Raw genomic sequence first — 17737 nt, 5'->3', positions numbered from 1 at the left:
TGGTCTTCTCTCTTTAGAGAAAAAGACTTGGAAAGATCCAGTCTTTGAGGAGGTTGGTTGGGCTGGAGAGGCCATGGAAGGAAATCCTGTGTCAGAACATGAGTCTCCACCCACATTTTTACTCCCTGATGCCCTTCTTAGGCCCTCCACTAACTGTGCCTCTAATATTCATTGTTCCAGATTTGAAAAGAAATCTCTCACAACACGAAATTGGGAGGTGGTGGGCTTTGCATTTCAGAACATTAATCCCTGCTTGGGTAAAGAGCTAACTGAATGAAAGAAAGTGATCGGACAGACTTCAATTATGCACCACCTTTATTAGCTGCGACCCCAAGTTTTCCTTAAAACAGTAATATTTCACTTTTACTGATTTTATGTTCATTAAAGCCACGCCACCGTGCTGCAGAATTACCTGTATGCAATTAAGTACCGGATCTGTGCACTTTGATTTTGTTAACAAGTGGATAGAAAAGATTACATCATCTCATTGAGAAAAGGTTTTCCTCTGAGACCTTGTTCCATCCTGGTTTTCTTGAAAAGAGTTCGAGCAAAGGGCTATTTCAAAGGTTGATTCTTTCTCCTTTCACGACGCGTGCTCGAAATTTCCAAACATCCTGGAGATAACACCAAACAGTGAGTTTATGGGACACTTTGATTTACCTATTCACCATAAGACAAAGTAGATTACTAGCATCTACAAGTGGTTAAATACGAAAAAGAAAAAAAACCCGTCCACAATGGTCATAACAGTAAATAAACCACATTCTGAGACTCCAATTAATGTACCTGCCAACATCTAAAATCATGTTTTGTAAGCCAAGACAGTGAGTCCCCACTCGTGTCCGTCTTGTTTTACTTGGCGCTCGTGCTGATTACAGGTGTTGGAACTGGCTGTTAAGTCTGGTCACAATACAAACAGTTTAGTACCCAAGCTCCTGCTTTCCTTGGTCATGTTTGCCTGCCCCATTCTGAGCCATGTACCCCTGATTAGATCATTATCATGAAAATGATGTCCTGGGCTACTGGTTTGGGTTTTTTCTTCTTTGTTCCTAATAAAACAACTCAGACTTTCTTGTTTATTTTTGAGCAAACAGCAAGGTATCCTGGGAAGAACGATTTTGGAACTGGACCTGACTCTGAAATCTCCGTCACTTACGTAATTGAGGGCAATCTCTTGAACTCTTCATTTTCTCATTAAGAACTTGGAGCTATAATGACTGCTCCACTGGGTTTTGGTGAAGAAGAGAAGAAAAGGGATATGAACGTGCTTTTGTACCTGACAAAGAACTCTCTAGCAGAAGATACTATTGTTCTTTTAAGTAAAGCCAATGAACTATAGCTGAGAGAGTAACGAAAAATAAATACAGGAACTGATTCATTTAGTACAACTGTGACAGACCTCAAACGTATACATTTTTTTCCTGCCTTGAAATTCAGGGTGTTGGATGGAAGCTCCAGTTGGCAAAATATGTTGCCTTTGTAGGACATTTAAGTACTGGACAAAGGGAGAAGGACAAGACTTCCAGGATGTGCAAATGTGAGACCAGAGCATTTTCAGATATGGGATACATTCACAGATTCTAACGAGAAAAGGGGTTAAGGGTGGAGGAAGATTTGTGCGCTGGGAAGTTGTTTCAGAAGGTGGTACCCTGCCTTTGGTGAGCAAGGCTCTTCAGAGTACTAGAAGGCCCTGAGTTATCATTACACTCAGCCTATTTGGGGGTCATGTCGCCCCCAGAATAGATGCATTTAGTTATCTAATGCACATTTAACAAGTAGGGTCAGGTTCTTGGTTCAGATGCTAAAATGTACACAATCTACGATGCAAATAAGTTTATTTGCCTTGACTGGTAACTTGTTGTCGATCAGCAGCAGCCTGGAATGTTCACCAGTTAAAAACAATCTGCAGGTGAGGTGTATTAATTAGGGAAGCATATGGAATGCCGTCTTACGCCCGCTATGACAAGCATCAGTGATCCCTCATCTCTGCTACGTGCAGGCTCTCGTTAAACTCCGGATGCAAACTGACCCAAACAAACGCTTGCTTGAGAACTGCTTTCTGGGAGTCTTGCTGGAATTCCAAACGCATATACTCTCTTTACAAACAAAGGAGGCCTATGATTGACAGCCCAAACCTTTAAACTGTGTGTGTTCAGAAGGTAGCCTTGTCCTCCATTTGCTCTCCTCTGAATTTGTTATCTACTTCCTCTCCTACCTGTCCGTTCTGCAACACGATGGCCTGCGTACCACAGGACAGCCCAGAGACTTACAGAATTCAGGTCTCCCACGCTGGGGAAGCAAGTAGTACAAACAAACTCCACTGTCATTCTTAGGTCTCAGCAGTGTTTCCGAAACGAGCATTTTATACTTTCAAACTAAGTCAGGTATGAGAATTATTAAGCATCTGAAGAAAAGAAAAAAACCAAGATCTTTACCTTGTCATTTCATACAAACATACATACCTTCAGGCTGACGTCTTTCACTCCATGGATTTTACTGGCTATCTTTAAAACTTCCTCTTCAATGTTTTCTTGACTGGTACCCTTCACATCGATGTAGTGGCAGTTGGCATCCGCAAAATGGCAGGAAATTGCCTGTGCAAAGTGAATCGATTCATGTTACAAAAACAAGAACAAACAAACAAAAAACACCCCATTAACACCAGTAACCTAGCAAGGAGGCTTCCTTTAGATGTCACTGCGCATTCGATTTCTAGACTGAATGCTGTTCCCATGTGTCCTGAATCAGTCTCTTGATGGCTCAGCTGCTTTTTTTTCCACCCAGCTAAAGGATAATTGAGAATTTACATGACATTTTTCACTAGCTGTGTTATTTATTTTCCAAAGGTATATACGGGGCAGGGAACAGAATTATGTAAGTAAGAAGTCTTTAACTTTTTAGCATTTGATTTTTCTAATGAGTGGATACTGCCAAGTCCTACAAAGGAATGTATTGCAGGGTTTCTCATCACCTCAGTTACAGAAGTTACTCAGTTAAGTTTGTAATGAGTTGGTATTTCAATGGCCACAGATGATGGGGTGAAAAAACTGAAAAGACCTTGCAAAGGAAATAATAGGCAGACACCCCTCTTGAATCAGAAGGATGTTTAAAGTTTGATCGCATTCACATACAATACCCACCTCGTTTCCTTTTGAAGGTAAGATGGAAGTTCCTTGGTTCTCCCCATTCTTGAAGGAGTTATAAACAGATCTAACTTGCAAGGCGGTAGTTAAAACTCACCTTCCTTGTCACAGGTTAGTTGTCTTAGGGTGACTGCACCCATCAGAAGAGCTTCCTACTTTGCCCCAAATATCAAATTTCGAGGCAGTTGAGTCACAAACTTTGCTTCCCATGGAAGCCCTAGTGCCATACCAAGCCATACTGGAGCCTGAGGCAACAGGGAAAAAATGTACAGTCCTACCTGTACCCTTTTATGTATTTTTTTAATGGTTAATATTTCCCCAAACATTAAAGCAGTTAAAAAATATTGAAAAATTATAAAGTCGGTATATTAAAACACATTATTTCCAGCGTAGTGCCTGTCCCCCTTTGCACAGTTCTGAGGGTCATGGTAGTGGAGGGTCTGACCTCATCTTTAAAATTTTGGCGTTGTGCTCACCATGGATTTTTTGGCATTAATTTTGATTTTTTAAACTACTACATTAAAATATTATGTAACTGGACTGCGGAGGTTTTGGGTACCCCTGAGGGGAGTGCCTTCTTCCCTCATGCCCATCCCTCACCAGGTTCACGGACCCTGCTGGATATTTGAATGAATGGAAGATGAAATCTGACAACTAACCCTCAGCCTCAGGGAGACACAAGGGATTGTTGTGACAGACTGGGAAACTTCACTCAGCCCCAAAGAAGCCCCTAATATTTAGTATAAACAGCCATGTCATCATAGGGAAACGTGAGCCCACAGTATCGTCAGATCTGCGGAATCTTAGAGAGGCAAGAAATCTGGGGATTTATGAGAAATTATGTCAATTTTTAATGTAAGCACTGAAATCATGAAATTGAAAACACTGAGGCTAAGGGGTGAAAAACATGGCCATATCTGATTTCCGGGTGGCCAATTCAGACCTTCCTTTCCGATCAATAATATTTTCCCCAGTAGCAATAATATTGCAAACGTTCCTCTTATATGAGCTGTACACATTCCAGATGTTCTTATTTGGTATGTCTGCCTTTGTTTTTGCCTCTGAAACCATAGGCTAGCAGCTTCCAAGTAAATAAGCTCTCACTCTGAAGCAATTCCATGAACGTTCAGTAGGCTGGGATCCTGAGGTCGCCTGGCTCCTTGCTGCTGTGAGCAAGAAAGCGTGAGGGAGGCAAATATATTTCCTGCTAAATAAACCAGACTAAAGGGCAGTTTAGTTAAAAGTCACAAATCCTTTAACTTTGAATATATCGTGGCACTTTTGTTCCTAACCCGTTCATCTTCAGAAAGAGCTGTGATGTGAATGCATACCTTCCGGAATCCTTGACTTTTGTTCCGACCAGATCCATGGATGAGCAAAGGATGAAAGAAAACGGTGTCTCCTTTCTCCATCAGGAGGTGCACCCGGTCATTATTTTTGTCATAGTCCTGGATCCCGTGGAACATGATGTTAACCCCTCCCTAAAACACGAGAGAAGCCAAGTCGAGATGTGAGGAAGCCACTAATTAAAACCCTATCAATGACTCATCAGGAAAAAACAAAGCTTCTCTAAGTTCTTCCAAGAGAAACAGATAAATAAATTAGATTTTAAAAAACCAAAAAACCTTACATATACCAAAGCTTCTCAGATGACTGGTTTTAAGAAAGCCACACGTTGATGCTAAAATTTTGGACTTTTTAGACCGGATGAAAAATTTGGAATTTCCACCTACCCTTCATTACTGAATTATAAATGAAGATCTAGATCAGCTTTGCATTTTGTGGTAATGCAGGAGACCACCTTTCCAGGTTAACCCATAATCATTTTTTCCCACCTGGAACTTGGCATAAATCATTATTCTATTACTCAGGAGCATCTCTGAGAAGCTAACTATTCTCCCAAACTAGGGGAGAGAAAATACTCAGTTTTTCTGGGCTGAAAAACCACTCATGTCACGTGCAGAGTAAAGAAAGAATAGTAAATTATAACATTATGGGGACTTCCCTGGTGGCGCAGTGGTTAATAATCCGCCTGCCAATGCAGGGGACGCAGGTTCCATCCCTGGTCCGGGAAGATCCCACATGCCACAGAGCATCTAAGCCCGTGCGCCACAACTGCTGAGCCTGCGCTCTAGAGCCCGCGCGCCACAACTCCTGAAGCCCGCGAGCCTACAGCCCGTGCTCCGCAACAAGAAAAGCCACCGCAATGACTAGCCCACGCACTGCAACAAAGAGTAGCCCCCGCTCGCCGCAACTAGAGAAAGCCCACGCGCAGTAACGAAGACCCAATGCAGCCAAAAATAAAAAAATAAAGAATAATTTAAAAAAATAATAAAATAAATAAAACACTATGTTTGTTTATAACTATTTTCAAAGTTAGTCACTGTATTAGGTAATGGTTATGTCTTTATGGAAGAAGCTAAAACGAGAAGTGACAAAGTTTGCAAACCTTTATGGGTCTTTGGAGGGTAGCATCCCATTTCCTTTCCTAAGACTATCCCAAATACAAATTCCTTTTGGGGAATGACTACTTTCGTACTGCACTGTATTGGGACTTTGACCCAGTGAGCTTCTCTCTGTGCACAGGGTTGATATGTAACCAAGATAAGCTAATCTGACCTCCCACCGAGGCCACTTTGAATCTGAGCAGAGGATCGAAGAGACCGGATGTAGTCAGGGTCCACTGCCCATGCCAGGTACCCCACCCAACTGTTCCCGCCTAGCAGGGACTTCCGCTTTCCTTCCCCATCCCCCAACCCCCAGAGCTGGCCAGCCTTCCCACCGATTCTGCCTGCCCCTGCAGCCCTCCAAAACATTCCCTTCGGCTGAAGTCAGTGAAAAGCCACTTCTGTTGCTTGCACCAACCTTTCCTAAACCTCAACTTAATCGACGAATTTCAGATTTTATATCAGAATCTAGACTCAAATATGTTCACTTAGCACTAATCCTCAGTGCAAGAATTCTAACTAGGGGCTTCCCTGGTGGCCCAGTGGTTAGGAATCCGCCTGCCAATGCAGGGGACACAGGTTCGATCCCTGGTCCGGGAAGATCCCACATGCGGAGCAACTAAGCCCATGCACCACAACTACTGAGCCTACGCTCTAGAGCCCGCGTGCCACAACTACTGAAGCCCACGCACCTAGAGCCCGCGCTCCGCAACAAGAGAAGACACTGCAGTGAGAAGCCCGCACACCGCAACCAAGAGTAGCTCCCACTCGCCACAACTAGAGAAAGCCCGTGTGCAGCAACAAAGACCCAGCGCAGCCAAAAATAAAATTAATTAATATTTTTAAAAAAGAAGAATTCTCACTAGTTGGCACAGAAGTCCTGAGAGCCATATTCTTTACATCCCACAGAACCGTGTCCATTCTGTCTGCCTTAACAACAGGTGCTCTTCCCACCTTGATCATCATTATGGGATTTTTGAGACATTGCCTTATACCTAAAACGCTAAGAGTCTCCTCTCTGGTTTCTCTGCCTCTGGACTCTTACACCTGCAGTACATTCTGTGCCAGACCACAAGGTTATCGCCTTGAAGAACCAATTTGACCTCATCACTCATGGGCCCCAAAGCATTAAAGAGTCCTCCAGCATCATCAGCGGAATGGATAAACCATGAGCAGCCTCGCAACAGGACACTGTTCAGTCCTTCCTGGAGCCTCTCTGCCGGTCTGTTCAGCTGGAAGGAGATGATCCCACTTCTTCGCTGCGAGACCCACCAATCAGGGTGTAGGACTCCTGTGGCACTTGGCACACACATCTGGTGTTGCCGCGTTTGTGTCTTACCTCTGCACTTAGGCTTCATAATCTCAGATCTTTTATAGCATCACCAAAGTTCCCCACTTTGGTTGGCTTTCAAGCACTTGTTGAAAGAACAAAGACAATCATTTTATCTGACATCCTTGAATTTTCCCTGATCCTTATTCTAAATCCTAGAACAATGTTTTGCTAAGAAAGGAAGTGTCATCTTATTGGCAAAGCTCCTTATGTATACTGATGTGAAATCAAGACAACAAAAGATTCTGATCAAGACTCAGCCTCCAGGCAGACTTACCTCCCACTGGGGATAATCGTGTGTCTTCAAGGGGCCTCTGTGTGTCCCTGGGAGCACAACCAGACAGCCGTTGTCCCGGTCGATGTGCTCCATGGCTGTCCAGGCACAAACGATGCTATTGCTGGGCCTGAAGGGGAAATAGTGCAGATCCTGGTGCAAGGGGTGACGGGATGTCTTCTTGCCTAAAACAGAACCTGCTGTTAAAATAAGTAAACTCAAGTCTCAGAATTCTTCTCCTCTGCCTGAAAAACCAGAACAATGACCTATCCCTGCAAAAGCAAACAGATGAAACAATGCTAAAGAAAACCAGCCTCAACAGATAAGCACCAAATTGGAACACTGAATCAGCACAGTGACTGTCTTTTTTTTGGCCATGCCGCAAGGCATGAGGGATCTTAGTTCCCCAACCAGGGATTGAACCCATGCCCCTTGCAGTGGAAGCATGGAATCCTAAGTGCTGGACCACCAGAGAATTCCCATCAGCACAGTAACTCTGGATCCTGTCATTCTTTCTGGGCTTCTGGTAGCCAAGGACTACTTTACACTATTTTCTAGCATGCTGTACATATGTCATCATCTCTGTTGTGCTTTATTCTTTCCTAACTCTGGTTTGGGCACAGAGCTTAGTATTCCCAAAAAAAGGCTGATTAATTAAAGAGAGTGGTCAAATCTGAGGTCCTCTGATAGCCTTCAAAGTGCCTGGTACAAAAAAATATATTCGTTAATTAACTAACTAACTAACTAAAAGGCCTCTCAGAGGTTTCCCCACCAAACTAGAAGCATTTGGTGTACAATCAGTGTGGAGAATCAGAGATACTAGGCCCACGTTTACATTTTTCCCTAGTTTTGCCCTCTGAACGTGGTTCCCCCAGGCCACCGGATCTCTCCAGGAAAGACACCCAAGGAGGGAAAGACTTGGTGTTAAACTACAGACCTGTCACATAAACCTCTCCCAGCCATCAGGAGGAAGACAAAGTAGAAAAGGATCCAGAATCTCTAATGGCTGATTTACTACCGCTGGTACAGCTGAATTTCTCAGTGTGGCCCAAGAGCCATCTGCATTAGCATCTCTGGGTATGGTTAATAAAAATGCAGATTCCTGGGTTCTGTTTTCTGAATCAGTCTCTCTAGGAGGGAGGTCTTAGAAGCTACATTTTAGCAAGCACAGGAAATTTTAAGAATAACTGTGGTATATGATTTATAAGAATAGTTTTAACTTTGGTAGTAATAGTAATGGCTTTAGATCAGGAAGGCAAAGTCCACACTCTCATGCATGGGTGAGACTGGTAACAAGGCTTAGAGATGTTGAATAACAGCCTCTGGGGTGTAGGGACAGTCGTGTTTACTGAACTGCATCTTTCAGAAGCCAGTTGTGTAAAAACCCAGTGATAACCCTATACTTCAATGTTTTTATGATGTAAGCTATCTTAAGACTTAAATAAAAGTACATATATTCATTTATGCGAAGTTTAGCAGTTGTACACCTTGCTATTAGTTAGGACATCAACCTTACGTACTTAAACACTTTTTTTTGCTGTTGTTGTTGCTTCTACTTTACAAATAAGAGCTCTTTACCAGAATCTGGAGGTTTGTTTATCAGCATCGTATGCATGGCCATAATATTGGGTCCAGTGAAGCACTCCACATATTTCAGAATCTAAGGGAGAGGGGCAAGAAAGTTCATGGGAAATCAGATACATAGGCAGGTGGCACAAAGTACATCTGTCTATACAAGAACTCAGATGGCAACTGTTTAAAACAATCAACTGATATTTCACAACCTTGCAAACAAACCATGGAAAAGTCAGCAACTGGAAATCATTGGAAATTTACAACACTCTGAACTAAACAGCCTTTTTGGAGCCAGCTGGAAACTTGCGTACTTCTACAAGAGAGATGTGAGTTTCTGTGAGACACCAACTGCAAAGGGCAGGAATGCCCTTCTTTCCACCAAAGCTGTTGGCAGTTGCCCAGTGAGAAGGCAGCTTCCTTTTCCTTCACGGAGACTCTTCGTAAGAAGGGACCACGAAAGGCCCCGACAGGTTTGCCGCTGTCATGAGTAACCCCGAGGGCAGGAGAACAGGGGCCTGGAGACCACTTCACAATCAGCATGGCCATTAATTCAACAACTCCCTCCTAAGGTCTCTGAACCAGGCAGAGTGACAGCAAATAGGGACACAACAGTGAACAAGATAAGCGGGTCCCTGCCCCTAAGGAGTTTATATGCTGGTGGGAAGAAAGGTGTTAAACACATAATGACGTGGGCCGATGTGGTTGAGACCCACGCTCCGAGAAATAAGCTGCAATGGGAGCAAGTGACAGGGAGGACCACCTCCTGCATCAGACCCACTAGAAAGGGGTAAAAAGCAGAAAGGACTCAACACTGCATGCCTCCTACCTGCCAGGGGCTTTCTATGTATTGACACATCAGCTCGGTTAAGCCTCACAATAGTCCCTGAAAATTAATGCCCCCATTCATTAATAATACTTTGAAATCAATGCCCCACACGAATAAGATGCCTAAGTTTGCAGAGCCAGTTAAATGAAAAAGATGGTATTCAAACTCCCTTTCTGTCTGCCTCCAAAAAATGAAGCACAGTCTACGGGTTTCTCACTATTTGAACTCTTGTGTATAAGGAATATTGGCAGTTTGAGTATGAAACACTTGAAATGTTACAAAAATCTCAGGAGTCAGGCCTCATGCTTGTTTTTTTAATAAGTTTGTTTTTGTCTTTTGTTTTTGTTTTTGGTATTCACTTAGGCTGCGATTTTCTAAACCTTCGTCATTCAAGAGCCATCCTCACCGTTTCTGTCCTGCTTTGCAGAATTTCCCAATATATTTAGCCAATATTCTCCCTAAATTAAATTAACTCACTTCTTTTACTTAGTTTTTTTTTCTTTTTTAAAATATTTATTTATTTATTTATTTTTTGGCTGCATTGGGTCTTCGTTGCTGAGCGCAGGCTTTCTCTAGTTGCGGCGAGCGAGGGCTACTCTTTGTTGCGGTGAGCGGGCTTCCCACTGTGGGGGCTTCTCTTGTTGCGGAGCATGGGCTCTAGGCACGCGGGCTTCAGTAGTTGCGGCACACGGGCTTAGTTGCTCTGCGGCATATGGGATCTTCCTGGACCAGGGCTCAAACCCGTGTCCCCTGCATTGGCAGGCGGATTCTTAACCACTGCGCCACCAGGGAAGTCCCTCTTTTACTTAGTTTTATCCTGATTAATAATATTCTTGAAATCATGGATTTGAGGTGCTGGTTCATTTTTCCAATACATATTAAAATAAATACCCAGCTATTAAAAGAATGCCTACCTCCCTAAAATCATTGCATGAACCACCAGATACGTGGTTCACACCTTACAGAGGTAGGAAATCTGAAAGTCCCGATAGAGCTTAATCTACTACATGTTGCCTGTGATTTCCAGCTTTTTATCCTCGGTCCACCCACACAACTTCCATTTCTATAACAGGACTTGAGGTTGGGAAGCATGCATGGCTCAGAGGGGCCACTTCTCCCAACCCCAACCCAAGGGGCCCGACATCCCAGGTGGCTCAGCTGTACAGTCTTTCTTCATGAATCAGATTTTTTAACAGCACTTGAGGTTATAGCTTCTAATAAGTACTTTGTGCAAAGTGTCCTTTCAAAGCATCCTAAATAAATGGTCATAAACTGTAGTACCTTTATGCAATGGAATACTATGCAATAGTTTACAAAGTATAAAGTAGATCCATAGATACTAATATGGAAAGATGTCTCAGATCTACTGCAAGTGGAAAAACAAAGTGACAACCAGTATGTTCCCTGTCACACAAAAGGTGGGGTTATACAGATATGCTTGATTATACCTGAAACAATTCTAGATGAATACATAAAAAAACTGAACAGTGAGTGGTGCTGGGGCTGGGAGAATTCACTTTTCATTTCATGTCCTTCCATACTATTTGGATATTTTTATAAATATGAACTACTCTTAAAGAATAATTTTTTAAAAACTAGTTTACATTTATTTGTTTTTTTTTTTTTTTTTGGCTGCGTTGGGTCTTGGTTGCTGGGCACAGGCTTTCTCTAGTTGCGGTGAGCAGGGGCTACTCTTAGTTGCAATGCATGGGCTTCTCACTGCGGTGCCTTCTCTTGTTGCAGAGCACAGGCTCTAGGCACGTGGGCTTCAGTAGTTGTGGCTCGGGCTTCAGCAGTTGTGGCTCTCAGGCTCTAGAGCTCAGGCTCAGTAGTTGTGGCGCCCGGGCTTAGTTGCTCCGCGGCTTGTGGGATCTTCCCGGACCAGGGCTCAAACCCATGTCCCCTGCATTGGCAGGTGGATTCTTAACCACTGCGCCACCAGGGAGGCCCTAGTTTACATTTAAAAACAAACTCACACCTCTACTGACCAGATCATAAAACAAAATGAAAAAATAAATGGATATTACAGTAAATAGGCTCAGCATTATCACCCCTGTGGAAGTGCCTGTATGAAGTGTGAGAAAGGCTCTCTTGCTCTCTCTTACCACAGAATTCCTGCTCTTCTTCACCAAAAATAATTAGCAAAAGCAGGATTTCTCAGTCTTGGCACTACTGACATTTTGGGCTGGATAATTCTTTGTTTGCGGGAAGGGGCTCTTCTGTGCATTATAGCATCCCTGGGCCCAAGTAGCAGCATCCCTGACCTCCACCCATTAGAAGCCAACAGGACACCATTCCTCCTGCCTGACAAGCAAACATGTCTCCAGACATTGCCAAATGTCCATCTCTGATTGAGAACCACTACTCTAGGACCCCAGTAGAAAAGGGCTAGATGAAGTAAAAAAAAATAATAATATTTCAGAGGCAGGCATGCAGATGGGCAATTAGCTTAAAGAGAAAGAGAACACAAGAAGGCCTTGAACCTCAGGGAGGGTGCAGTATCTGAAGAGTTCCTTATCTTCTTGGAAATCTTGGACCTTGGTGATCACTTTCTCACTTGGCACATACTCTGATTTTGCAGTGGTCACATCTCTCATCACCATCAATCCCAGTGGCTTCACCTCCATTCTGCAGATTCTTTCAAACTCATCCCTAGAAAATTCAATTGGTAAATGATATCATTACCGCAGGCTCCAAGCACCTCCCTGGCCTTGTTCTGTGGAAAGACTCGAAGGTTTGGGGGTGGTTTTTCTGCACCAAGTTGGCCTCTAGCCCCAGGTTGAACAGTTCTGATGGAAGGAAGGAGAAAATGGCCAACTCAGAAGTGCCTGCCTCCTAACTGTGAGGCTGAAACTTGCTCCCAGAGTTCAAATATTCCTTAGCTTGGCAGGCCAGTGAGGAAATATTTGTGAGTTGGTTTCATCTGAATAAAAGAGCAAACACTTGCCTAGCACTACAATAAGCCAGGCCCTGTTTAAAGTATTCTCTCTCTATTTTACCTATTTAGTCCTAAAAACAACTCTAGGACATAAGTACTGTTATTTCCCCCGTTTTGCAGATATGGAAACAGGCATGGAAAGGTTAAGGAATTGCCTGATACACACAATGTTAAGCGACGGGGCTAAGATTAAAGCCAGCCACCCTGGCTTGAGCCCAGGTTCTAACAAACCACTTCCTAACAAACCCAATCCCTGAAACATATCTGTACAGACACAAGCTAATCTTACTCATATTCCCACTATACACATATAATACATATTTCTGTTATATAACAAATAGTGTAACTGTACCTAAAACATTGAATATCAGCATCAGACACCAAACTTTTAATGACAAGAAATCCATTTTCTTCATAAAATTTTCTCTGTTCTAGGCTTAGAATATTATTATCCCGAGTATACCTAAAGGAGAAAAAAATCTCAAGTAAGTCCAATTTAAAAATCACAACCTAACCATATGTATCAAGAACCTGAGAAATGTATGTACTCTTCCACTAAGCATTTTTATTTCTAAGACTTTAAGGAAATAATCTGAAAAAAATGTTAAAGCTTTAGATCCAAAGCATTAATTACTGTCGCCAAGAAATGGAGGAGTAATTAACTAATCATATTATATCCATTCAATGGGACATGACTCAAGCATTAAAAATAAAGAGCATATAATAGCATGGACAATGCCTATTAAATTAAAATATGATGACAATGATGTAAAACCAAGACACTACTTGTTTAAAAAAAAGACTATAAGGAAGTACAAAAAAAAATTTTTTAATAGTGATTGCCTTTATGTAATGGCATTATGGATGATGTTTTTTTAATTCCTTCTATTTCTCTGATTTTAAAATTCTGTAATGAATATGTATGGTTTTTCAGATGGTAAACTAATATATTTTATGTTTTAAATTGTCTAGTTCATGCATTCACAGAACAAATCAAAGTAACAAAAATCTGAATAAGTGTACAGCGCACACACACAAACTCAGATCACCCTGTCCATTACTCTGGTTTGGAACTGTGACCCTATGAGAATATACCATGGAGATCAATGTTTTCCACTTCAAAGGTGATTTTAAGACAAACCAAAGATGCTAGCTAATACATCAGACTAACCAAACGACAGGCTAATTTAAATGAGATATACGATGCCTGAATTTTACAAAATAAGATTATGCACTTTCTCACATTTTTCCCCCTTTCTGAATTTTAAAATACATATAGAAAAAGTCAGGGTCTTCAAAATTTTCCATGATCGTTAGAACAAATCCTGGAAATGGAGGATTTGTATAATGAATTCTCATCGGGCAACATGTATTTTAAATCCTAGTTACCACTAGAAAAAAAAAACCTTTATATACATTGTATGGTTAAAAATTAAAATTAGATCTACTCACTGGAATTGTTGAGGAAGGAAGCCGGCAGGAGAAACAGTCCCTGAAGTGTGGTGCGCTATCTAGGGTGTGAATTAAGGCAAATGAAGTAAAGTTTAGGTGTCAACCTTTTCTAGAAACGCTCTGCCCTGGATTGGTTTTCACAAGGGAAGACGGGCTCTAAATAGTCACCAAGCAAACTGATTACACACGTAAGTTCTGATGCACTGCTGCTTACCTCATTTCATTTCACAATAGCCTGAGGAGGTGGCTGCAAGCCAGGAGCTTTATTATTCCTGTTGCATAGAGCAGGAACCCTAGGCTAGGAGAGCTCAGTAACTAGTCCAAGGTCACCGAGCAGAAAACAGCTGAGCCAAGGCTTCCACACGGTATTCAGAGTTTCCATCTATTTCATTCCCCCCGGCTATTTCTCCCACCGAACTACTGAACGAATAAAAATGGAAAGGCTCTACTCTAGAAATAAGGAGAAACATGTGCTATTCAAAAGAGGAATTTAACTTAGTAGGAGTCTAGTCCAAAATATTAGCAATATTGGCTGGTCATTAGAAAAAAAAAGTCTACCTTTATAGAAAATGTTTGCCAACCCTGGCTCAAGACGAGGAGCTGCTGGGACTTCCCTGGTGGCACAGTGGTTATGAATCCGCTTGCCAATGCAGGGGACATGGGTTCGATCCCTGGTCCGGGAAGATCCCACATGCCGCGGAGCAACTAAGCCCGTGCGCCACAACTACTGAGCCTGCGCTCTAGAGCCCGCGAGCCACAACTACTGAGACCCCGTGCCACAACTACAGAAGCCCGTGCGTCTAGAGCCCATGCTCCACAAGAGAAGCCACTGCCGTGAGAAGCCTGTGCACCATAATGAAAGAGTAGACCCCACTCGCCACAACTAGAGAAAGACCACGCACAGCAACGAAGACCCAACGCAGCCAAAAATAAATAAATAAATAAATTATAAAAGAAACAAAACTGAGTTATTTGTAGTGAGGTGGATGGCCGTAGAGTCTGTCATACAGAGTGAAGTAAGTCAGAAAGAGATAAACGGATATCATATGCTAACACATATATATGGAATCTAAAAAAGAAAATGGTTCTGATGAACCTAAGGGCAGGACAGGAATAAAGATGCAGATGTAGAGGATGGACCTGAGGACACGGGGAGGGGCAAGTGTAAGCTGGGATAAAGTGAGAGAGTAGCATGGACATATATACACTACCAAATGTAAAATAGCTAGTGGGAAGCAGCCGCATAGCACAGGGAGATCAGCTCGGTGCTTTGTGTCCACCTAGAGAGGTGGGATAGGGAGGGTGGGAGGGAGACGCGACAGGGAGGAGAAATGGGGATATATGTATATGTATAGCTGATTCACTTTGTTATACAGCAGAAACTAACACACCATTGTAGAACAATTATACTCCAGTAAAGATGTTAAAAAAAAAGACAGCCCAAAGAACATGAAAAAATGTTTGCAATCATATATCTGATAGGGGACGTGTATCTAGAATATAATAAAGAACTATTACAACTCAATAATAAAAAGATAAATAATCCAATTAAAATTTGACAAAGGAGGGACTTCCCTGGAGGTCCAGTGGTCAAGACTCCACGCTCCCAATGCAGAGGGCACAGATTCGATCCCTGGTTGGGAACTAAGATCCCGCATGCTGCACAGCACAGCCAAAAAAAAAAAGAAACACTAGTTGCCTTAGATTTAAGATTTGCAGCAATACAGCCTTTCACAGGTCTCTGAATTACCTATGGTTTCTCAAAAGAAAAAAAAAAGTCTATAAAATAAACAATGACTCCAAGAAAAATATGATCCACATAGCAGAGTATCATTTTAAATATCTTACAGAACTAGAAATTTCTTTTTGTTTTCTATCCAGTAATCACAGATGACTGACTTAGCATCTTGGTTTTTTTCTTCTCATTTTTTTCATTGTTTCTTTAGCTTAAAGAGTTACTTTCAGAATGTCACTTCTCTTAAACATGTTATCCTTTTTGAATGATGTCTTTATATAACTGGGGAATATAATAGTCAAGGAGATGGGAATTCCCTGGAGGTCCAACTGCGGAGGGCCCAGGTTCAATTACTGGCCGGGGAACTAAGATCCCACAAGCCACGCGGTGAGGCCAGAAAAAAACGTCAAGGAGGGGCTTCCCTGGTGGCACAGTGGTTGAGAGTCTGCCTGCCGATGCAGGGGATATGGTTTCGTGCCCCGGTCCGGGAAGATCCCACATGCCGCGGAGCGGCTGGGCCCGTGAGCCACGGCCGCTGAGCCTGCGCGTCCAGAGCCTGTGCTCCACAACGGGAGAGGCCACGGCAGTGAGAGGCCCGCATACCGCAAAAAAAATAATAATAAATAAAATAAAATAAAATGTATCAGAAACAAGTGCAAACAGATCGCTGGGCCCCATGTCCAGGTATTTTGATACCACAGGTCTGAGATGAGCCTGAGTATCTGCGTTTTTAACAATTGCCCAGGTGACGCTGATACTGCTGGTCCGGCGACTGCACTTTGACAACCACTGCTTCCCTTAAATGACCTTGGTCAGGAGTTTTCATCTCCCCTAGCCTCGACTGTTTTCTCAACTGTAAAATGAGATTACAGAGTCACCTGGGTTCCCTTCATCAGTTTGTGGATGAGATTTTAAATTTACAACGGTTCCGATTCATCAAGGCTTGGAATTCAGCAGAGAGAGCAATAGTGAAAGTAAAAGAAACAGCCAGTAAGATCGTTTTAGGAAAGATTTCAGGATCCTAAATATAGCAGAACAGGCCACAAGGGAAAAAAATCCCAGGCCCAGTTTTCTGTGGAGCTTCCAAAGGTTCGCGCTGAACGAGAACACTTAAACTGAGCAGGCAAAAACAATTCTGTAAAGCTACTTGACTTCTATGTCACAGTGACATCTCTCTGGATCCAACGCCCGTAGCGCACACCTGCTCTCGGGGATTAACTTCTCAAGGCCTGACCAGGAGGGGACACAGGGCACCCAGCCCTTCTCCAGGAGACAGTGTTAGCTCCACGGGGCTCCCCTGGAGAAGCAAGAGCTGCTCCGCCCTGAGAGGGCTCCGCGGCTCCTCCAGGTAGCTCTGCGCCCCCGTTTACCGTCTCGGTCTCTGGGCAGCCGCGGCCATCAGGCGCGGCCAAGTGCAGAAAGCGACAAGGCAGCAGAGGGCAGGCCCGCTCGGTAACGACTTCCCCCCCGCCCCCAAAGCCAGGGAACAGAGGCCCTGAGGGCCCGGACGGCTGCAGCGACGCCACTCCAGTCGCTGGGGCCAGCAGTCCCGGGCCTACCGGGCGGGCCGGTCCCCTCTGGAGCATTGGGGACCACCGGCTCCTGGGGTCGCACCTATCCTCGCCCCCAGGGCCCGGAAGAGACGTGACCATCACGGGGACAGGCGGCGCGGAGCAAGGAAGAGCCGGCGCGGCGGCTGTGTGATGCGCCCTGATAGCCACCACCCTTCCAGCTCGAGACCCCCGCACCCAAAGGATACGACGGCCCCGGCCGAGCGGCCGCCGAGGTGTCGCAGCAAGACGCGCAGGCGGGCGGAGGAGCGATCCTTGTCCATGGCATCGGGCGGGGGGACACCCGGTGGCCCGGCCTGGGCTGCACTTAACTCCGCGGGCGACCCCGCCTCCGCGCGGCGGGCGGGGCTTGGCACGGACGCAGCTCAACCCGGGCCACGGGGCTCGGGGAAGCGCCACCTCCGGGGAGCGGCCTAGGGCGCTGCGCGCAGCTTCACGTGGCGACC

The 17737-nt window shown here is 43.9% G+C and overlaps 1 protein-coding gene across 1 annotated transcript; it reads right to left on the bottom strand.

The window, feature by feature from the left end:
- Positions 1-297: 297 nt before the first annotated feature.
- PHYH (phytanoyl-CoA 2-hydroxylase) lies at positions 298-17631 on the bottom strand. The gene is made up of 9 exons (XM_022580540.3): positions 17480-17631; positions 13986-14044; positions 12886-12996; positions 12079-12247; positions 8773-8854; positions 7198-7379; positions 4475-4624; positions 2463-2594; positions 298-614 (listed from the first exon to the last, which is right to left on the bottom strand). Exons 1-9 carry the CDS (start codon positions 17552-17554, stop codon positions 561-563), a joined length of 1014 nt encoding a protein of 337 aa, XP_022436248.3. The 5' UTR covers positions 17555-17631; the 3' UTR covers positions 298-560.
- Between the last annotated feature and the right edge of the window lie 106 nt (positions 17632-17737).

Source organism: Delphinapterus leucas, chromosome 2 (assembly GCF_059928025.1).
Source record: "Delphinapterus leucas isolate spDelLeu-1000000601 "Yukka" chromosome 2, BTC_Dleu_Yukka2, whole genome shotgun sequence".
Classification (NCBI taxonomy): domain Eukaryota; kingdom Metazoa; phylum Chordata; class Mammalia; order Artiodactyla; family Monodontidae; genus Delphinapterus; species Delphinapterus leucas.
This window is presented reverse-complemented; position numbering and strand designations above follow the sequence as displayed.